Raw genomic sequence first — 20,849 nt, forward strand, 5'->3', positions numbered from 1 at the left:
ATTCGGTGATATGTATATCAAAGTATACATCGTTCCATCCAATCTCCAGATAACGTCACTATTTCGCCATATTAATTGGTTGATGCCCAAGTATATTCCCGAGGTAAGTTTTGCGCCCGCGGATTGGACGTGATGCATGGACGAACACGTAGCCCAGGACGACTGGAGCGGCACATTCTTCTCCGACTGAGCTATTGGCAATCCTGCTGCGGGGTTGTAACCAAAGCGCCGACCAGGTAAATACCGATCATGCCAACGTCTTTTAGCCAATATTGTGGCCATCCGGCGGCTGTATTCAATCTCGACTGTGCGCGTTTCTTGAAAATGTGTTGACAGACTCCCGTATACCAACATCGATCGTGCCCTGGATAGCGGCTACATGCTAGTAAAATGAGCTACCGACCAAGATGTCTGATTACTATAGCAATGCGGAAACGAGAAGTCAACGATCAACTTTTGAAAGCAATGGACTTATCCGTTACCTGAATTCGCCTCAGCCGGACAGAGGAAGCTCGACCGCATTTGTATTTGCTCCCAGTCGCTATCACAGGCTAGACGAAGCAGTTACCTGGGCGGAATTTGATTCAAAGATACGCTCCGTCGGATATCATCTCGGAAAATACGTCGAGCATAGAGATTGCAATAAGCACTCAAAAGGTGTGGTCCCAGAGCATGCCCAAGGTGAGTTGAGGCTATTATCCCCAAACTGGCTTTGCTACCATCCGAATAGGGGCTGTGAATTGATGGAGAAAAAGTAGAAGCAGTAGTTTCTTCTGAACAAAGTGATAGCCTTGTCTGTTATGGCAATGGAAACATGTCTAGTAACGGGTGGCGGCACAAGGTGGAATCCGATATGGCCATCTCGGGTTTGGTCGCATTAAAGAATATCTTGGACCTGCTTTATGAGAATGGCAAACACATGATTAACATTGCCGGCTCTCTTACTATGTGGTTAGTTTCTCTTTCACTCTCAAAAGCGTCTTTGGAGTGCGTTTATCACACTCTTTGCTTGTCTTTGGAGTGTTTTTATCACACTCTTTGCTTCTCCCTGAGTTAGGAGTTTGGTCTAAAAGCACAGCTAATGTCTTTTCGCAAACTGTGATGCAGGTCGATCTTAATGTCCGCATCGTACCTTGTACGCAGCTTACATTATAGCTCATACCTAGACAACGGAGCCTTCGTGACGCTCTGCGCAGCTGGCTATTACACTATATCCTCGACATGCCAGCTATTTCACGTGGGACTGCGGACTCTGGCCATCAATCGGTGTCACTGCATCGTGGCATCGCTACACAACGGCCTCCTAGCCGGTACTATCGACCAGTCTGATGTCAAATTGCTTCATAACTATTGGTTTCGAGCTCTGAGCTGGTATAAAGTCGAGAACAGATTAGGGAGACGACAGACGCCTTATGGTTGTTATGTAGAGAGATCTCTTCCGCCGTCTGGATACGTGATTCCCTTGGACGATTAATAAAGGGAAAGATGGTGGCATGTATGCATAGATTAAAGAGATATAGCTATCAAATGCTGAGTGAGATAACGGAAGGGAGAGAATAATGGCAAGCACTCTATCAATACGAACTCGACAAAGTACTCGTGAATTCCGCTTACCTCAGCGCACCTTGATGGCCAAACTCACCTGCTATAAGATGACGGATGATATGACATCACCCTCACCGACACCTCCAAAAAAAAAAAAAAAAAAAAAAAAAAAACAACCACAAAATGCAGCAACTGTGCCAAACAATCGTCCTCAGACGCCATCAAAATCCCATGTCCGAAAACGAATTGAAAACAAAAGAATGCGCCAAACCCATTTAGCGCCAGCGTCCGTCCTGCGCTTCCCGAGCCGCCCTCTTCTCATTGGCCAATTGCCACCAACAGCGCCTTTCCCGCTTGTTTACGTCTTGGCCATGGCAACCAAGTTCACGCCACAATCAATATCAACAGAACTAATACGCAATCAATCAACCAACCAATCAATCTGAAATTAATCGTTTTTTCCATTCATCCTCGACTAATCATGGCAAAGTCCATTTTATCCTTCTAATTACCAGTACAGTTCAATGCAGAATAAAGCCTTCATAATGATACACAGCAATTACAACCCTTTCTGCATTCATAGCCCAGCCTCGCTCATCATGCCCAGCAGCAACCAGATTATAAAGACCTCGGCCAAACAGGGTCTTTCGCTAAAGCATTCTCTGTAAAGAAATAAAGGCAATAGCCTAGTATAAAGTCGTGTGCCGATTTCTTCTGCCGCTCTAATGCTTCTCAAGCGCTGTACATCTTCCAAAGAGAATAAAGTTTGATGGGAAGAATAAAAAAACTGACGTAGAAAAAGAAGAAACGAATAGAAAAAGAACAGAAAGGAAAAGAAAAGGAAAAAAAAGCAAAATGCTTATGACACGCCTCCAGCGGCCGCCATAACGCCACCAACGCCCAAAGTGTGTTTTGTTAAAACGTAGATACTGACGCGTGAACGGAGACCGCTTCTGTCATTGACCGGTCTACGGGAACTTCAAGTCGTGCCATCATGGAGTGTTCGATATCAACTCGGTAGCTCCTTCATTTCTGCCGCCTCGACTCGTTATGCGAAATTCGTTTAAATCTCAATTTCCTTCATGGTGTCATCAATGACAACCTCGGGGGTTTTGCTAGTTGCCTTGGGAACCTCGACTTCCTTGCCCTTGTCCTTGGCCAAGTCTGATGGTGTCCGCTCAAGTGTTGTGACTGTTGGACGCTTGCCCTCCTCGCTGTTTCGCGGTGAATCATCATCATCCTCCACGTCGACCAAAGTGCTAGGCTCGATAACAGCATCGGTAAGCTCAATTGTTGCCTCCTCCGTTACGCGGCTGAGAAGAGGAGCCTGAGGTTTGCCGAGACCGTTCCTCATGGGGCTAGTAAGAGGAGCGGAGTCGCGAAGTCGCTGCAAAGACCGACCACGGGTGTCACCGGCCGAGTCTTGGGGGTTGGCATAGGGAGAGGCTGATCTAGAGCCCAGAGGCGAGTTGCTCTTGGAAGCTGTCTGGGAGGTGGGTCCCTGTGACTGTCGTCGGGCTGCAGCGGCGCGGCGACCGTGCTTCTGGTCCATTCTCCATCGGAGAATATTGAAGTAAGAAGGTTCAACGCGTGCGTCTTTGAATTCTCGTAGCTTGAGCTCGTTAGTCTCTTCGTCCACGAACCACTTGCCGCTGTTGAGGTCGTCAGCCACCACGGCAAGGAATGCCGCCCAAGAACGAGCAACTACGTATTTGGTATCGTAGTCACGACCGAAGAGGATAATCTGGCCATATCGACCAGCCGGTCCGGGGGCAAGATCAACAGCCAAATTGTTGCCACCCCAGTCACGGACAAGAGGAATCCAACCAGAGTGTGCGTATGCCTTCTGTACGGTGTTGGGAGGAATACAGGTCTGCTTGGCCAAGAGATTCTGTCTCCATTCGCCGGGGCCGTTTGATGACGAAGACGAACCAGGTCGCTGCTTGGACGAGGACGCCTCGCTACCGGATGGGGTTGGCGGCTTGTTGGCAGCGGCATCCAGCATGAACTGCTGGTTCACCTGGCGCCACGTCTCCCACTCTTGGGGAATTTCCTCACAGTCCATCAACATGGAGCCGAAAATAATACCCGAGGGCATTCCACCTCGCTCCTGACCGTCGTGAATCATGAGAGACTCGCGGACATCTTGAGGAAGCGAGCAATCCAATTGGTGCTCCAAATCATTGAGGTCGTTGTTTGTGGCACCCTCACACAGCTGGTCAAACAGCTCAGGATAGTTCTCCTCAGCCCATGCGTCTATGCGCCTCCAAGAGTGTGCAACAGGGGGCGGCGGGGGCAGGCCATTCTCAAATGACTGCATGGCTACGTCACCGGGCGACTGAACTTCAAAACCATCCTTATTTACGTTTTGCGATCGGAGGCCGGGCGAGTATCCTCGGGTGCCGTTGGTAGGCGAGCCTTGCACAGAGGGCGCCCGAGAATCGTCAAAGTACGGGCTATGAATGTCGGCTCGAGAGTCGGAAGCGGTTGCGATACCAGTCATGATGTTGCGGCCATTCTGAAGGGGGACATGACGACCCGTTCGTTGCGGTGAATCAAAGGAAGAGTCTAAAAGAAGCCGGCGCAGTTAGTACACATCATCGACTGCTGATTTTGAACGTGGTGGAAGATAAAGGGCCCAAGACATACGTCGGTCATTGCTGGTCATAGTATGCCAGAAATCGCGAAAGACGGATCCAATTCTGTAGTTATGTTCCATTAGCTTGCAGATCATGACAATTGCCGCATCGCCCTGGAAATGAAGGGAGTCGACTCACGCATTGGCCATTGTTGATTCTGTCGCGGGCAATCACCCGACTGAAGCTGCGATGGCGCAAGGAATTCGAGAAAGCGTTGAAAGGGGGGAGAATAGGGGAGAGTTTGATGGCGCGTAAGTTTCAGCACCAGCGTCCGACTAAATCGCTTGTCCAGGCCGCGGCAGAAATGCGCAGCAGCAGTGCGAAAAAAGAGTTGAGAGAACAAGCAGCAACCAGGCCTGTGCGCATACAAGAATAAGATTCAGCCACTGACAAAGTGCACGTTGCACCTGGCGGGGATAATGAAGACAGTTGGTCGAAAAATAAATAAAAAACAATAAAGCTGCTGTGAATGGGGTATCCTTCTCCAAACGTCAACGGCCGAGGCGCCAAAACAGAATGTGATTGAACGGATTGGAGACGAGACTCCAAAAAAAGAAACGCGGTCTCGAAAGTGGCGGCCGGGAGGCGTTTGTGTGTGCGTCTGTTTAGCTATAGCTTGGGGAGGCCACACAATGAGATTGAGATTTGAATGACTTTGCTGTGACGACAGCGAATGCAGATGCTGGTCAGCCGACTTGGATTTTGCAAGATCTTCGGTGGGTGCGGCGCAGATCAACGCATGCAAATGCACCAGTTCAGCCTGTTGTTGCGGTTGCGTTGGCGCGATTGGGGGGGATTTGCAGGGAGGAAAAACGATGAATGCTGGAGATGCTGGAAGATAGAGGAAGAGGCCACTGGCGTCTTGTCTGCTTGTCGTGCAGTGAATCAGTTGGAAGGGAAGGAGAGAAGACAACAGAAGCACAGAACAAACTGGAAGGGAGCGAAAAAGACGTGGGCGGTCCAACAAGTTCCAAAGGGGGAGAGAAAGGGGATCAAGGTGAAGGCGGATGCGAGCAGCTACATGTACTCGCAGTGCTCGCGACGAGGTCCGTCCCGCCTTGCTTGGGCCTTGTACCGGTACTTGTGCGGTTGGGTCCTGGCATTGACAGCGCTGGGGGACACGTCTAGCGGCGAGAGGTGCTGCGTGCCGGCGACGGGGGAGGGGCTGTTCGGCGGGCTTCTACAGGGCGCTGGAGCCTGTGCAGCCCTGTATCGGCCGTTTCTACAGGGGCGTCAGGGGATCCTCTGGTGGTACTGGTACTGGTGCTAGTACCGTTACCGATGGTCCTTGACGGGTCTGGTGCTTGAGCGCGTGCAGGGCCGCACTTGCTCGGGTACCGCTACCTCTACTTGTGTCTTTCCATGATCTGGGCGTATTGTGCCTGGCTCCTCAACGGGCTATTTTCCCGGCGACATTCTCCTCCTCACACCGGAACTCGAGTTCATTCCTGTCAAGTCTCTCTAACCCAAACCTAACAAATCAACCCATGACGCGATACTATCTCGCAGCAGCAGCAGAGATAGAGAGGCTGCAGCGATACCAGCACTCGGACACGTGCGAGCATATGCACCTCGAAATCTCCTGCGCCGATTTACCTACAGTACATACATACCAGCCTGCACCACACCGCACTACTCATACACGCTCTGCTCTCTGCAGTCAGATTCATCGATGGCGCTTCTCCAGCTGCTTTGGGCGCCTCGCCGCACTGCTGGCGCTCCTACTGGCTACTGGCCGATTCCTGCTGCGAACTTGCCTCCAAAAAGAGCCGAGTCGCGCGGGGGGGGCCACTCATCCAAGCAACAATCCACCCAAGAAAGGGGATGAGCCAGGGGTTACCATCCAAGCAGCTTGATATTCGACAGGGGCACCATCCCCACCGGCCGAGATAATTGGTTACACACGCCGGGCAAAGACTTGGGTGGCTCCTACGAGTACCGCACTAATGCAGGAGGCAAGTCATCGACTTGGCTCTTGGTCTTTAGGCCTTTGAAAGAGGCCACTTCGGGAAGCTCCATCGGTCTCCGGAAGCGCATAATCAGGCTCTTGAAATTGCAGTGGAGGGGCCAGTCAGTCGTCTTTTGTGCTGGGCTGCGAGTCCTGCAATTACTGGGAGCCTCGCGAAGAAGGGGGAAAGGCCTTGCGGCAAGGCCGTGCGCTGCTGCTGCACAGCGTCAGAGTACCAGTACTTGGCGTAAAGGAGCAGCAGCTCAAACAGGAGGCGTCGATGCATCTTGTGCTTCTATGCTAACCTTGATTCGATCCAGATCCAAATCCTCGACTTGCTGATGCCACATCCCGAAGGATGAAGCTGCTGCATTAGCATGGCGGTTTGGGACGCCACGCGGCGCTACTGGGCAAATATCTGGTGGCGTTATGCAGCGTATCATATCGCCGGCAGCGCCTTTTTAGGTCCAAAGCGATGACATTTCAGCCCTTATCTCGTGGTTCGTGATGTTGAGAGCGACATGTTGCGGGCCATCGACTCTCCAGCTTTGGAGGATTGATCTAATTGGCATTCTAGCCATTGTGAATCAAGCTAGCCGTCCTCCTCGGCCTCTAAACAAGGGCGTTGAAATGCAAATCCACATGCGCTAGAATGCGCCGTCCAGTGACCAAGAGGGGCCAGGATGACACCAAAATCCCCTGAATCTGTGCTCGCAGAGTCTTGGACCCATTTTCCCAGGCACAGGACAGGCACAAGCATCCACGCACCCTTTATCAGCTTGTCAAGGATCCCAGCAAGTCCCACTTGGATGGGACTTGGAAAAGAAAAAAAAAAGATTCGGGGGCAAAAAGAAAAAGAGAGAAAAGTAAGACCAAAGTCGACTCATTTGCAGTTGCAACTTGCCACCATCCAATGACCATTCGCTTCTTAGCCGATATTGAGTGATAAATTTAGCAACATTGTCCGGTTGGTTTCTTCTGAGAACCACAGAAAGCCACACAGCCGCGTCTACTTCGTATTGGTAGAATTGTGTCTTAATTGATACATTTCTAGAAGAGGAGTTGACTTGACGGAAATAGGCAACATGATAGGGTGCTAACCCGGTTATTAACATCTCGTACTCTGCCTTACACACCACGTTCGTTTAAGCATCGTTCGTAGCCAACCACTGAGACACTTAGTCATCGCAACCACACACAAGCTTTTACAAAACTCGTATTCTACGATGCCCATGCACAGGGATCTCTCGGAATGAGATCTATCGGGATCATCCAGTGCTCTATGTACGGAATTCGGCAGCAGGTATGTACCATGTACATGCACTCCGTATTTTGTGTGTTCCGCAAGACACACCAAACGGCTCTTATACCCTAGAGCCATCGCTAATTCTCCACATACGTTGGTTGCTTGTCGCTCTCGCACAGGATGATGTGGTTCAATATGCCGAATCGCAACTGTATCTGCTTTTTCGGTATGTTGCTTTAGCGCCTAGTAGTACTGTAAATCCACGATCAAGCTTCAACTTCCTATATACAGACCGCAGCTCGAAAGCACCCGCATCTATGAATCAGGTCACGTTGGTGATGAATCAAGTAGATCGATACACAGTGATCAGTATGTGTGAGATAACGATCGTGTTGAGAGCTGCCTTAAGTAGATCTAGCCAAAGAAATGGAAACTGGCGAGTCTTATATATGAAAGTGATGTAACGATCAGCGCCATCACGGCTTCTTGTAACAAGACCAGACCAAAATATGTAATATACCTAGGCATAAAGAGTGTTGAGAACGGGAGGCGGAGTACATGTAACCTTCATTAGGACCAAGTCTAAAAGGGCCCTCCACATTGATCAATCCAGCCACCAGCTCGGCCGTTAAATTGAAAAGCCTGATTGTTCCAACCATAGGCTGCCAAAGCTCTGTTGATCACGGGAGAGTCAGAGTCCCCGTTATCGTCAACTGATCCAGCCGCCAGTGAAGCACAATTGGCCTCTGAGCTGTTTTCCTCCATCCAGCCGGAAATGGCAAAGCCCAAGTCATTGCCTACATCCTCGGCTCCGCTATCCATGAACTGTCTCGCCAGACTCTCATTGCCTTCATCCCACAAGTAGTCGAATACAAGACCGTTAACAGAACCTTCATTCCGTTTCAGACCTGAAGTCATGGTGGTGTTGACTCGGACATGGAACACGGGCTTTGATCTGCTTGATGGCCCTAAGACCGACTTATCTGCGTGTTTAATGTGAAGCTGTTGATCTAGATTGCTGTATTTTGAGCTGGAGGCTATATGGACCCAGTGAGTATCGTTCAGGCGGTTCCTAATAAGATCCTGAAAGTCGGCGGTTCCAGGAACGCCATTGTGGAAGACCATGTATGGCGCGGCCACGAACGTGCTGTTTTCGAATCTCTTGTCTATGCCGTTTGCTTCGTTAACTGCTGCGGTCACCATGTAGCCGTTGAGAGCAAGATCAGCCGCGGCGATTATGCAGTCGGTGCCCGAGGTTGCGCCAGTTGCGAATCCAATACACTGGACTCCTAGGTTGACGCTATTGCCAACGAATTTCAGCAACCCAACCTCGACGGGAAAGAATGGCTCGGCAATCGTGAAGACCACGTTGATGATTGCACCGAAAAATCTCTTCTCCGGGGGATTTTTCTCAACGTCTTCTTGCAAAGCAAGTGTTTCGTTGAACTCTGCGTTTCGAAACTCCAAGCTATGCTCGGCTGGCTGAGGGGGGCTCGGGTGCGCACAAACGCTCAAAGCGCTAATGGATACTATCAACGACCTGTTTTTTTGTTGATTTTTAAGTTAGAAGCAGTGACTTCGCAAAAGACAACTGAGGGTATCTTACAAGGCTTTCATTTCGGGCAAAGCAGTAGCAAGAGGTCAAGAGGATACCAATTCAGTGCTGGAGTAGTTTGAAAAGATCACTGTGTAAGGTGAAATAGATTAGATTATATACCCAGTGACTCAATTGCATGACTGGAAGCAGAATCTTACAACCAGTCTAAGCAATAGTACGTGTAATCATGATAGGTTCCACAGAGTATTAGCAATAGGATGCATGTCAGATTTGATTCCAAACGATACGAGATAACAAAGACTTTTGGATAGCTATTGAATTTTCACAAGTTGCCCTCTTTGCAGCAGCGTCCACATTACTACTGCGAGGACAATGTATATACAATGATCGATGTTTGCCTTTTATTGCAATTAAAAGAGATACTACGTGACGGCCTGACTTATATATCCTGGCGTAGGGCGAATAAGACAGAGAGTCCTAAGGGATAAACTGTATGTATGTTTATGTTGGCAGATACACTAGAATGTTACTCTGAGCGGTTATACGTCACGTCACTGATGGATCAAGCTGATAAGAAATCAGACCAGTATGTGTGAGATAATAATGGTGTTGAGAGCATGAAGCCCAACTTGGTTTGATGGGGGCGGCGCCAGGCCTTTGCCGCTCAGGCGTTCTCCCGATTACAGTTGCCGATGAGCAGATGGAGAGGATAGAATTACCCGTTTTTTTTTACATAGTAGGGGTACTGTGCAATTTGCGGATGCCCACCGCACCTCTCTCGAACTGATATACTTCATCGGAGATCCCACTCGGAGCAATACACACACCCTCCGCCTGCCACACGCCAGAATCAAGATAGGTAGGCATCACTATCGTGCTGTTTCCTAGGAGTCGATGTAGACACTAGACTGCACTGGGACTACCACTGTGAGCAAATGGAGGCAAAAACCACAAAGCGCCTTTCTGCCCTATTCCATCGGATTCAACTCGGCATCATCGACGTGGGGTACAGGGCTGGGGACCTGGAATCTGCCGATAGTGACCTTCCGGGCGAGTGGATGGTATTTCTAGAGTCAGATTCTGTACGGATGCTCGGCATGGCACGTCGGGAAAATACGAACATAACTAGCAGGGGTAAGAACATAATAGCCGCGATCAGGAAGATCTAGATATGTACGTAATCTTCCGCCCTTCAAGCCTATCGGCCACAGGGCTATCTTTGCTGTGGCTTTGCTCGACTGCTTCCATCACCTGTATTTTTGCCTGTTGCTGCTCGTTGAGATGATCGATACTGGATGACAGCTTTTGCACTCTCCTGCCCAATCCTTGCTCAAGTCTTCTACTTGCAATCAGTCCAGCTTTAACTTTCCTTCGCTCTCTTCTGTCGCGAGGCGTCCGAGGCTGGCCTGTTTCTCGTTCTCTTTATTCGAGAGCTGTGTCATTCTGGATATCTGGGACGTTACTGCCTGCGTGGCCGCTTCCCGACAGCCGGCAGCAAGCAGATCTAGCCGGATTTTCTCACTCAGATCATTCTGATTCTGTGCTAACCTTCTGATAGTGACTTGCTTTGCTTGCTCTTGAGTTTTAAGGGTTCCTTATCTAATGATCTACTCGGCTTCAGTCTACTTGAGGCGGTCAAATCTGTGTCGAAATTCCTGTTCATCTTTTTGAGAGACAAGTAAGCTTCAACGTATAATTCCAATCTGAACAGGCTCTCGAATATCAACATGGCCAAGGTGCATTTACCCTTTGAATTCCTTGGAATATGTAACCTAGATACTCTATGAGGCTGGGTAGCCATTCTGGATCTCTAGGGTGGCTTAAGCTTTTGGACAATCTAAAGTGGTAATTTTGACTTGAAGAACTATAAGCAAGGCCAGGTTCATACAAATAAAACTCAAATTTCGCCCAAGATAAAGGCCTCTGCTTTGGCTATACCGATAGTTTAAATGTTCGGAACATGCCATAAATCTGAACCATAGTATTGAAGAAATTTCAGCTTTTACTTTCGACCTTCTTTCAGCCATGTCTTTTTACTCTTCTCGCCCGACTATTTCTTCTCTCTTCTTCCCATTTCCCCTTCATTCGCTACTCAATTTCACTCGCTACTCAATTTCACTCGCTACTCAATTTCACTCGTTGCTCGATTTCACTCGTTTCTTAGGTTGTCCATCGCACGGCTCATCCAGTATGGCAAAGTGGAAAGACTTACCGCCCGAACTCAAGTATCAAATCTTTGAAGCCATACCCAAGGCATGGCCTTACCAAAGTACAGCTAACTACGCCGCGGTTAACAGAGAATGGCAATATTACTTTGAAAAGAAGACCTTCCGGACGCTCGTTTTAAACTACTCGGACATCGATGACCTTCGCCAAATCGTCCGCGGCCGGGATGATATTATCAAGCGTATTTGGTTGCGCATCCAACCCCCAGCATGGGAGTGCTTCACTTGTGGCATTTTGGAGCCATTTGATCAGCTTGCCAGAAATAACCGAGTCTTCACAAATGCTTTGTGGACACTGATGGACATACTCAGTTCCTGGGGTGAAATAGATGGAAGCGACGGTGGTTCGGGGCTCACCTTGGAGATTAGCGTGCACGCTGAAAGCAAACTGAGGCATCGCTTCGACTGCTGCACCTTTGATAAAGATAACAATCCATGCAGATTACCTGAGCGGTGTGCGATGGATGAACACTGCAGTCTATCTCGGCAATTGCGACCATTCGAGCTGCGCGGAGAAATATGCGACATCGTTCGCACCCGCATGGATCTAGTCGAGGAGCTGCGTACTGTGGAAAACATCGATCTTGACTTTAGCAGAATGGGTGATGGGCAAACCACAGAGCTTCCGACTGTGAGATGCGTGAAAGAGTTGACGATTCGTCCGCTAAACCTGCGCCGTTTTGGATACCAGACGATGAAGGAGATTGCGAAAAGTTTTGGGAAACTCGAGACATTTAATTTGGAACCTGAATTGTTCTAGTTGGGCATTGTTTCCAAATCTTGCTTAAGAGAGAGATTCCGCACGCAGTTGGATATTTTTGCGGCTATTGGTGTGTGCTTTCCAAAGAGCATTCTCTCACGATACAGAGACTGGAGGGGAGATATGGACTGAGTTGCGTCGGACAATCGACTACTCGGACAGCTGACTCCCGGACAACCCATCGCTCGGACAATCGACCACTCGGACAGTCGACCCTCGGACAACGAAAATTTTCACGATATTTATGACTATACAGGGTTTAGAGTTGGGAAATGGAAAAGGGAGGCTGATTCTTGGCAATTTAGATGGCATTGAATTCTGCCTTGCTGGAATAAACGGTGTTTCAGAATTACAGAAGGAAAACATAAGCAAAATTTGCATGAATATGTCAAGTCGGGCCTCAAACGACATTGAATAAAGAGGTTGAGAATAATATGCGTGCTGTAAAACGGGATGGAGCTTTCCATATGTGGTCGGTGGCCATAAATAGGATTGCTGAGTTGAGTTCACAAGTTAGATGAATAAATATGTTCCTAGTACTGACACTTACGGATACAAACATGAATGATACACATGCGGTTATGTGCTCACATGGACATAAAAAGTCAATGCATTTCTAGGAGTGAACGTCGGAATTATCGGTTGCCTCAACGGGCATTGCACGGCCATACGAGCGGAATAACTTATACAGATTTTAATTCCTTCTTCAACTTGGAACTTTACACTATCCTTGAGAATAAGAAGGGATGGTAACTCGGTCTTTAGAAGATATGCGTGGTCCTAGGTTGGTGTTGTTGAAGTGACTTGAATAGGGGCTCAAGCTGAACATCGTTATTGGTGCTCATCAGAACCGCGCAAATAATCTACGGCTTTCTCTCTTCCTAATTCATTATCTTCTCAGGAAATTAACTTTATTTATGCTATATAGCAACATCAGTTCTTATTTCTTATCCGTTTCATTTCTTTAATTCTGTATGTGACCGTCTGTTAGGCCGAGACTCAGCATAAGTCTCGGACTTAGGTAATGCTTCCAACCCGAAAAGTGTCCTTTCTTTCGTTTAAAATGCACACAACGGAGATAATATATCATTAAGCTCGTATTAAAAGGGATCATAGTGATATCATATATGATTGACTATAGAAATCGGCAGTTCTCCGCCATTGAAGTTATGTAATTCCGGGTCGGAATTACAAGGTGAGTGACGCTCACCACACTCTGTAAACTCATCAATACAAGTTGATATTGAACAGAATTTTTTATTCGTAGAGCTCAACCCCGCAATTATACTACAATGGAAAATAGGGGCATAGTTCATTCACATGCTCCTCGTGAAATGTATCCTATTTAGGGGTCTTACTCACAAGACACTACGAATACACATGCGAATATATATATAGCAACCAACCTCTGAGCTTTGCATACATCAACCAGTCTATCTTTCATCTCAATTCCTCAAGAATAATTACCATCTCTCTCAACATGTCCAACGGAACCAAGGAAACTCCCCTCATCACTTCGCCCTCGAGGCTGGCACATGTGGTTCTGCGCACCGGCAACCTCAAGGAAATGTCCCCATTCTACAAGACTTTCCTAGGCGGAAAAGCTCAAGTTGAGAGCGACCAGGTCGCTTTCATCACCTACGACGATGAGCACCATCGCATTGCTCTCGTTTCGCGGCCAGATCTGCAAAAGCTGCCACCAAAGTCCTGTGGTCTCGATGTAGGCATTATAGCACCAAATTGACCAAGTAGCAATGTTACTAACAATTCTTTTCTTTTTTTCTAGCACATTGCCTTTGGATTTGACGACATTGAGGGCCTACTCAAAGCATACTCGCAGCGCAAGGAGCATGGAGTCACGCCGGTCTGGTGCGTCCACCACGGGCTCACCATAAGCATGTACTACCGCGACCCGGATGGCAACGTGTTGGAAACATTCATCGATGCCTTTGACAATTTGGAGAAGCAGGATGCGTATATGATGTCGAAGGACTTTGTGGAGAATCCGATTGGTGTGGATTTTGACCCTGAAGATATGCTGAGACGGGTGCAGAGTGGAGAGTCTAAGGAGAGTATTCACAAGAGGCCGAATATTGGACCGCGAGATCTGAGCACCGTACCGTTGTTTTGATGGAGTTGGTGGAACTAGGAGAAGCTCTGTATGTTGTTGATGTGAGAGGAAATATGATACTTGATATTTGGGCATTATTTCCTAAGAGTGTGTTAATTAATTTGACTTTTTGTAAGAGTGTGTCTGATCGTATATAGTGCATTAGTGTCATAAGTCAGGTACCGAGTAAGCATCAGCATTGGATTTCGCTCTTTCTCTATTTGCTGCCCCTGTTTTCTCATATTCTGACTGACAAAGTTTCAGGAGGAATGAAACTCAATTTTTATGCAGTGTACCAAAATAAATTCTTCGTTGTTTTGTCGCATATTCCACTTGTCTAATGCTCCTTACATCACTTGGCGTTCATGTACTGCAATGCACAGACTGTACTTAGAGCATCTGCATGGCTGACAACGGAGGACTAACATGAGACATCGTGCTACTGTAAATCAGCCCAAGGCACATGCAGGTCATGGATTTAGCATGTGCCGTCTCAGCAACCGACGCCCTGCCTCGTATAATTTGCATCTCTCCAAATGGCGTCCAAACTGTCTTCAAGCCACCAGGAAAAAGCAACGGCAATAAAGTGCAGTAGCCTGTGCACTAACAACAATGTGGAGAGCTTCATGCCATCATGCCCACTTTACCCCAAGCCAAGCAAGCCAAGCTGCGTTACATAAGCTGGGATGGCCTGCACGTGCCACCTTGTTCAACCTGTTTCATCGAGGGCTTGACCAGCCTAATTCATCGAAAACACCGAGAGGTTTGATCTTTGACATTGTCTCAAACTCGTCACCAACATTGCAAACATCGTGCAAATTGTGACGCCTGCCGAGAGCGAGAAGCCGACTGCGTATTTCTCAGCCTTGCCAGCAATTGCCCGCCGATGATGGCACACTGATGTGCCCGCTGCGTGCCGCTTGTTCTTAGCAATCTCGCCGTTGTCGTCCCATGTCTGCGACGTCACCAATTGGGCACGATTTACCAGAGCCATAAATCAGCCATCCCGCCCACCGCCAGCAATGGCTTTCCTCGAGGATCCGCGTCTGCGTCAGCGCTGGAACCAGATTACACACGATGCAGAGACGGTGACTGAGAATGCCGCCGCCGGCATCTGGACCTTTCAGCACCAATACATCAACCCTTGTCTGGGCTCATTACGAGGGGCCATTGAGCAATGCACAACCGTGTGTCTGGGCGATCCCGAAGAGCGCCTTCGACGGCAGCGAGAGCGCGCTCGCGAGCGGACAGAATACAGTTTTAATTTTTACGATGACTGGGATCGTGAAGAGGAGAGCGGCGGCCTGTTGGGCAACTGGGGAGGGGAAGACTGGGATCGTCTCTTGGCGGGCTCTGGGAGTCAGAGGAGAGGCGAGACCGTTGAGCAACCCCGACGCAAGAGGGGCATGAGCTACGGCACACGAGGAGCCAGGAGGAAAAACAGCGAACAAGACCCCACCATTATTCCCAGCACCCAACCCATTGGCTTTTTGAGCAAACTCCCCTGGAAAATGGGTGGCACTCTGAGATATAAACCTAGTGCGGCAGATCTACAGGAACACCCTGGTACCAGAAAACACGAATACACCGAGACACAGCCGCTGCTGGGGGCGGAAGATGATTCGGACCACGAGAGATTGTTACAACCATCCCGATCAAGGAAGCGGAGCGGTACTACGGGATCGGGTGGGACGTCGGATTCCTATCGCTCTCGCGGTGATTTATTTCCAAGTGACGGTGAAGGTGATGAGGATGCAGTGGCACTCGATGACGATGTGACCTATGACATGATTAGGAGAGATGATAGGAGTAGCGCCAGGAGCGGAAGAACACCGAGTAGCAAAGGAAAGCGACCGGCGCATACCGTCTCCAGAACGGTGTCGAGGACAACACTTGGCTCAGTTGCGTCAAAAGATTCGCTAGGCCTGGCGATTTTCGGCCAGGTACAGGACCCCACACAAGATGCTCAACTCTTGCCATCACTCAAGGACGTAGAGTTGGAAGAAGAGCGTCTGGGCAGAGAAGAAGATCAAGAGTTGGCAAAGAAAAAAGAAGCTGCAGCTCAATTGGCGCTGGATCGAGGTTTGCAAACCGAAGCGGAGCCGAAACCAGCAGATGTGGCAGAAGACGAATATCTGCCTCAAGAGCCGCACGAGATTCACTTGGACGACGATGAGGATAGTGACGACGAGGCACATCGCGACTCCGGGTTATCCGGAGGTGATTTAGAGATACGGGTAAAGGATAAGGCATTGCCGCCTGCCCAGAGCGCTTTTGTACCTGCGCGGCTGCCGCATTTTGGATGAATACACTGGAGCCTTTTGGGGTTGATTGCTAGCTTTGCCGAGACTTAGTTTGCTGGCACATGCTTGGCCTTGAAGGCCATATGTATTACTGACATGGGATATCTAGATGTCACAGTTTATTGTTATGATGGGTTTTGGGAGAAGATTTACAATGCCTGGGAGTTGCTTTGCGTGGGAATGATGTTAAACAGACATGGGCATACTGATATCGATTGACGACAATGATGAATGATGAATCACAATTTTTTTTATGATGATGTATACGAATCGTGCTCTGGTGATGGTCCCATGTTGGAGAAGACGGCTTCACTTACCACCGCCGCGCCCAACTGGTGAAGAGGTTGGGAACTGTTCAGTTCCCATATTGTGTTGCTACCCTGGATCAAACATTTACTTGTGCATTTTGATTACTGCCGTTATATCCGTTATTGCCCCAGCTATTGTCTCTTATAGAAATGCTGCTAATGCCAATGCCACGGCACTTCGTCTCACAACCGCACTTGATACCTCGGTAGCGGCCGTTTCCCCGCAAAGTGCCTCCCCGCGAATCGTCTACCGTAGCCGCAGCCGTAGCCGCTATTAGGGACCAGCGTAGGTACTCTAGCTTTTAGCCAGTGAATCTTAACGGGCTGGGGGCCACCTTACTCCGTACTCCGTAGGCCTACATGTTCCCAGAAGGGACCGTCAAGGACCCGATTCCCCGTGCCATCAAGTACAAATCTGGGGCATGTCTTGCTGGCAGCTACTGACTCTTCCTCCTCTGTCTGTTCTCCATTCTGTGTCACCGTAGGCTGCTCTGTGATTACCTATCCATAGCGGTCGGATATTGTCTCGTACTTCATCACGACCGTCACTTACATCACCTAGAATCACCAACCACCACTTCCTTCGTTTCATTCACTCCATCATCATCATGGCGCCCACTGGACCCATCACCACCCCCATCACCACCCTGTTGGGCATCCAGCATCCCATCCTCCTCGCTGGTATGGCGCGCACTTCGGGAGGTCGCCTTGCTGCGGCGGTGTCCAATGCGGGCGGCCTCGGTGTCATCGGCGGGTTCCAGTACACGCCCGACCAGCTTCGCGAGATCATTGCCGAGATGAAGGCAAACTTCAAGAGCCCGGACATGCCATTTGGTGTTGATTTGGCGCTGCCACAAATCGGAGGCAACGCGCGTAAGACGAACCACGACTACACAGGCGGCAAGCTCGACGAGCTGATTGACATCACTATCGACAGTGGCGCCAAGCTGTTCGTCAGTGCCGTCGGTGTACCACCCAAGTATATCATTGAGAAGCTTCACAAGAACGGCATCCTGGTCATGAACATGGTGGGACACCCGAAACACGCGGTCAAGGCGCTGGATCTCGGCGTGGACATTGTATGCGCCCAGGGTGGCGAGGGAGGCGGTCACACAGGCGACATTGCCAACTCAGTGCTGATCCCGGCCGTCGTCGACGTAGCAAGGAAATACAAGCCTCCCATGCTCAAGGGCTCGACGGCTCTCGTCGTTGCAGCGGGAGGAATCCGCAATGGACGCAGTCTGGCCAGCTCACTGATGCAGGGAGCGGTGGCCGTGTGGGTGGGCACACGCTTCGTGGCTTCAGAAGAAGCCGGATGCAGCCAGGCTGCCAAAGAGGCCGTCGTGACTTGCGGCTTTGAAGGCACGGAGAGGACGCTGGTGATTTCAGGACGGCCGTTGCGGATGAGGGCGAATGAGTACATCAAGAGCTGGCATGACCGACCTGGCGAGATCAAGGCGCTGTGCGACAAGGGAATTGTGCCGATGGAGCATGATTTGGACGAGGGCAGAGATGTGGATTTTCCGCACTTGATGGGACAGGTTGCGGGTGCGATTGAGAAGATTCAGCCTGCTGGAGAGATTGTTGCTGAGATGGTGGAGGAGGCGGTTGAGATGCTTAAGCTGGGAGGGACGTATTTGACGGCCAAGAGCCGATTGTAATGAAGAGGAAATGATGATGAATATATAATGAAGAAGGAATTTTTTGTTTATTAATCTTGAATAAGAACCATATCTTTCGTGCCGTCTTACGAGATCACCTAATGATGGACTGTATGATCAACGGCTTCTGGTGAGCTTCTACTGTAATTAGACGGTACAAGTGCTATGTACCGATGTTGTGGCATCGGGTCAATTGTGGCTGGTGTCTTGCTAGTCCCATCGACATCTGTGGCGCAGCTCCACTACAATAGTTAGTGGGAACCGATTTTTGCAAATCGCAGACTAGCAACTTTTTTTTTCTTATCGGTTCCTGATTGCTGGCGAAATATTTCTGCTGCAGAGCCTTCCATTACAAACCGCCTGGAGCATCGCAAAATCACCAACAAACGTCACAATGGATGCCGCCACATTGAACAAGAAGCGCAAGCGGAACAAGGTTGAGGCTGCTGCTGATGCCACGAAAAAGTCAAAAAAGTCCAAGAATCCCCCGCCGCCGGTCGAGCCCGAGGTTGAAGATGAGGTAGCAGAGGAGGAAGAGGAAGAGGAAGAAGAAGAAGAGGCTGTCTCAAACGAGCAGAATGGAAACGACAATGAGGATGGAGAGTCAGATGCCGGATCAGATCTTGCAGACAAGCCCGCCGCCAGAGATGCCGATGGAGATGTCATACCCAACAACTCTGCGCCCATACTATCGACGCTGGCCGACTCCCAGAAGTTTGAAGACCTCAAGCTGTCCGAGAAGACGATGAAGGCGATCCAGGAGATGGGCTTCACCAAGATGACCAGCATTCAACGCAGCGTTAGTCTAACGAACCAACCTCAATCTCCAATGGCACAGCATGTACTAACCTGATTCTCAAACAGGCCATTCCGCCTCTTCTTGCCGGCAAGGATGTTCTCGGTGCCGCCAAGACAGGTTCCGGAAAGACGCTCGCCTTCCTGATTCCCGCGATTGAGATTCTCAGCTCCCTGCGATTCAAGCCCCGAAACGGCACCGGTGTCATTGTCGTCTCCCCGACTCGAGAACTCGCGCTCCAGATCTTCGGCGTCGCACGCGAGCTGATGAAGCACCACTCACAGACATATGGTATCGTCATTGGCGGAGCGAACCGAAGAGCAGAGGTCGAAAAGTTGACCAAGGGTGTCAACCTTTTGATTGCCACTCCCGGCAGACTGCTTGATCACCTTCTCAACACTCAATTCGTTTTCAAGAACTTGAAGTCTCTGATCATTGACGAGGCCGATCGAATTTTGGAAGTTGGTTTCGAAGATGAAATGAGGCAGATTGTCAAGGTTCTGTCAAACGAGGACCGACAGACTATGCTCTTTTCTGCGACACAAACAACCAAAGTTGGTGAGTATTTTCCAGATTTCCTTCACACTTGTTGCAGTACGCGTATCTGACTAAATGCGATTTACAGAGGATCTTGCCAGAATCTCCCTGCGACCCGGCCCGCTATACATCAACGTCGACGAGGAGCAGAAGCACAGCACAGTCGACGGTCTGGAGCAGGGCTACGTCCTCTGCGAAGGCGACGAGCGCTTCCTGCTGCTGTTCTCCTTCCTCCGAAAAATGCAGGCCAAGAAGAAGAAGGTCATTGTCTTCTTCAGCAGCTGTGCCTCTGTCAAATACTACGCCGAGCTGTTGAACTACATTGACTGCCCGGTTTTGGATCTGCACGGCAAGCAGAAGCAGCAGAAGCGAACCAACACATTCTTTGAGTTTAGCAATGCGCCGCACGGTATTCTGATCTGTACCGATGTTGCCGCTCGTGGTTTGGATGTGAGTGTTTTGCTGGCTCCTTATTGGGTTAAAAGGGTCATTGTTGCTAATAACCGAACAGATTCCCGCTGTCGATTTCATTGTTCAGTTTGACCCTCCGGACAACACTCGCGACTACATTCACCGTGTGGGACGAACTGCCCGAGGCACTGATGCCAAGGGACGAAGTCTGCTCTTCCTTCAGGTAAGATTGTCACCCTCACAATTTTAACTCAGCACTGACTAACATTCCTCATAGCCCAACGAAGTTGGCTTCCTGTCTTACCTCAAGGCCGCCCGCGTCCCCGTCGTCGAATTCGAGTTCCCCCGCAAAAAGATCATCAACGTCCAGTCCCAGCTCGAGAAGCTCATCGGCAAGAACTACTACCTCCAGCAGAGCGCCAAGGACGCCTTCAAGTCCTACCTCCACGCCTACGCCAGCCACAGCCTGCGGTCCGTGTACGACGTGCAGAAGCTGGACCTGGCCAAGATTGCAAAGAGCTTCGGCTTCCCCACGCCGCCGCGCGTGGACATTACGCTGGGAGCCAGCATGGGACGGGATAAGGTGCAGGCGAGGAGGTCGTATGGTAGCCAGCCGAAACAGGTGGGCAAGTATAAGAGGGATAAAAGGAATTGAGAGATGTAATATAATTTTGTTTTGTTTGAAGCAAGGGTAGCAAGTGATCCAATAAAATGACTGCGATGAATCGCAGTGGTGTTCTTTTGACGAGATGGCTTTGTGCAGGCCTGCTAGACGTAATCCATAGAGGACATGGATCGGCGT

General features: G+C 49.6%; 8 protein-coding genes across 8 annotated transcripts; 6 read left to right on the forward strand and 2 right to left on the reverse strand.

Annotated features, from left to right (window-relative positions):
- Nucleotides 1-264: 264 nt before the first annotated feature.
- On the forward strand, nucleotides 265-1,604 carry V8C40DRAFT_234215 (uncharacterized protein). The gene is made up of 3 exons (XM_083213558.1): nucleotides 265-681; nucleotides 759-951; nucleotides 1,108-1,604. Exons 1-3 carry the CDS (start codon nucleotides 408-410, stop codon nucleotides 1,472-1,474), a joined length of 834 nt encoding a protein of 277 aa, XP_083078375.1. The 5' UTR covers nucleotides 265-407; the 3' UTR covers nucleotides 1,475-1,604.
- Nucleotides 1,605-2,349: 745 nt separating this feature from the next.
- On the reverse strand, nucleotides 2,350-4,421 carry V8C40DRAFT_104781 (SMI1/KNR4 family protein). The gene is made up of 2 exons (XM_083210712.1): nucleotides 4,195-4,421; nucleotides 2,350-4,113 (listed from the first exon to the last, which is right to left on the reverse strand). The coding sequence occupies exons 1-2, from the start codon at nucleotides 4,277-4,279 to the stop codon at nucleotides 2,609-2,611; spliced, it is 1,590 nt and encodes a 529-aa protein (XP_083078376.1). The 5' UTR covers nucleotides 4,280-4,421; the 3' UTR covers nucleotides 2,350-2,608.
- Nucleotides 4,422-7,960: 3,539 nt separating this feature from the next.
- On the reverse strand, nucleotides 7,961-8,995 carry V8C40DRAFT_262004 (uncharacterized protein; the record flags this gene model as incomplete). Its single annotated transcript, XM_083219325.1, has 2 exons — nucleotides 7,961-8,918; nucleotides 8,985-8,995. The coding sequence occupies 2 exons, from the start codon at nucleotides 8,993-8,995 to the stop codon at nucleotides 7,961-7,963; spliced, it is 969 nt and encodes a 322-aa protein (XP_083078377.1).
- Nucleotides 8,996-10,663: 1,668 nt separating this feature from the next.
- Nucleotides 10,664-11,921, forward strand: V8C40DRAFT_272658 (uncharacterized protein; the record flags this gene model as incomplete). The annotated part of the gene is made up of 2 exons (XM_083220381.1): nucleotides 10,664-10,672; nucleotides 11,136-11,921. The coding sequence occupies 2 exons, from the start codon at nucleotides 10,664-10,666 to the stop codon at nucleotides 11,919-11,921; spliced, it is 795 nt and encodes a 264-aa protein (XP_083078378.1).
- A 1,480-nt stretch (nucleotides 11,922-13,401) lies between these two features.
- Nucleotides 13,402-14,052, forward strand: V8C40DRAFT_262006 (Glyoxalase/Bleomycin resistance protein/Dihydroxybiphenyl dioxygenase; the record flags this gene model as incomplete). The annotated part of the gene is made up of 2 exons (XM_083219326.1): nucleotides 13,402-13,641; nucleotides 13,708-14,052. The coding sequence occupies 2 exons, from the start codon at nucleotides 13,402-13,404 to the stop codon at nucleotides 14,050-14,052; spliced, it is 585 nt and encodes a 194-aa protein (XP_083078379.1).
- Nucleotides 14,053-14,788: 736 nt separating this feature from the next.
- V8C40DRAFT_234221 (uncharacterized protein) lies at nucleotides 14,789-16,591 on the forward strand. The gene has a single exon (XM_083213559.1). It carries the CDS (start codon nucleotides 15,054-15,056, stop codon nucleotides 16,335-16,337), a length of 1,284 nt encoding a protein of 427 aa, XP_083078380.1. The 5' UTR covers nucleotides 14,789-15,053; the 3' UTR covers nucleotides 16,338-16,591.
- A 399-nt stretch (nucleotides 16,592-16,990) lies between these two features.
- V8C40DRAFT_234223 (2-nitropropane dioxygenase) lies at nucleotides 16,991-18,372 on the forward strand. Its single transcript, XM_083213560.1, has one exon. The coding sequence runs from the start codon at nucleotides 17,251-17,253 to the stop codon at nucleotides 18,301-18,303; it is 1,053 nt and encodes a 350-aa protein (XP_083078381.1). The 5' UTR covers nucleotides 16,991-17,250; the 3' UTR covers nucleotides 18,304-18,372.
- Nucleotides 18,373-18,609: 237 nt separating this feature from the next.
- On the forward strand, nucleotides 18,610-20,821 carry V8C40DRAFT_234225 (ATP-dependent RNA helicase HAS1). The gene is made up of 5 exons (XM_083213561.1): nucleotides 18,610-19,102; nucleotides 19,168-19,657; nucleotides 19,725-20,086; nucleotides 20,148-20,270; nucleotides 20,325-20,821. The coding sequence occupies exons 1-5, from the start codon at nucleotides 18,698-18,700 to the stop codon at nucleotides 20,700-20,702; spliced, it is 1,758 nt and encodes a 585-aa protein (XP_083078382.1). The 5' UTR covers nucleotides 18,610-18,697; the 3' UTR covers nucleotides 20,703-20,821.
- The last annotated feature ends 28 nt before the right edge of the window (nucleotides 20,822-20,849 follow it).

This window comes from Trichoderma camerunense (assembly GCF_050948025.1).
Source record: "Trichoderma camerunense strain CBS 138272 chromosome Unknown V8C40scaffold_2, whole genome shotgun sequence".
Classification (NCBI taxonomy): Eukaryota; Fungi; Ascomycota; class Sordariomycetes; order Hypocreales; family Hypocreaceae; genus Trichoderma; species Trichoderma camerunense.

Coding starts and splice junctions, on each gene's coding strand:
- V8C40DRAFT_234225 (XM_083213561.1), top strand. CDS start 18,698: ATGGATGCCGCCACATTGAACAAGAAGCGCAAGCGGAACAAGGTTGAG. Junction 19,103..19,167: donor TGACCAGCATTCAACGCAGC/GTTAGTCTAACG, acceptor ATTCTCAAACAG/GCCATTCCGCCTCTTCTTGC. Junction 20,271..20,324: donor GAAGTCTGCTCTTCCTTCAG/GTAAGATTGTCA, acceptor CATTCCTCATAG/CCCAACGAAGTTGGCTTCCT.
- V8C40DRAFT_234223 (XM_083213560.1), top strand. CDS start 17,251: ATGGCGCCCACTGGACCCATCACCACCCCCATCACCACCCTGTTGGGC.
- V8C40DRAFT_234215 (XM_083213558.1), top strand. CDS start 408: ATGTCTGATTACTATAGCAATGCGGAAACGAGAAGTCAACGATCAACT. Junction 682..758: donor GGTCCCAGAGCATGCCCAAG/GTGAGTTGAGGC, acceptor GAGAAAAAGTAG/AAGCAGTAGTTTCTTCTGAA. Junction 952..1,107: donor GCCGGCTCTCTTACTATGTG/GTTAGTTTCTCT, acceptor ACTGTGATGCAG/GTCGATCTTAATGTCCGCAT.
- V8C40DRAFT_234221 (XM_083213559.1), top strand. CDS start 15,054: ATGGCTTTCCTCGAGGATCCGCGTCTGCGTCAGCGCTGGAACCAGATT.
- V8C40DRAFT_104781 (XM_083210712.1), bottom strand. CDS start 4,279: ATGATCTGCAAGCTAATGGAACATAACTACAGAATTGGATCCGTCTTT. Junction 4,114..4,194: donor TATGACCAGCAATGACCGAC/GTATGTCTTGGG, acceptor GGCTTCTTTTAG/ACTCTTCCTTTGATTCACCG.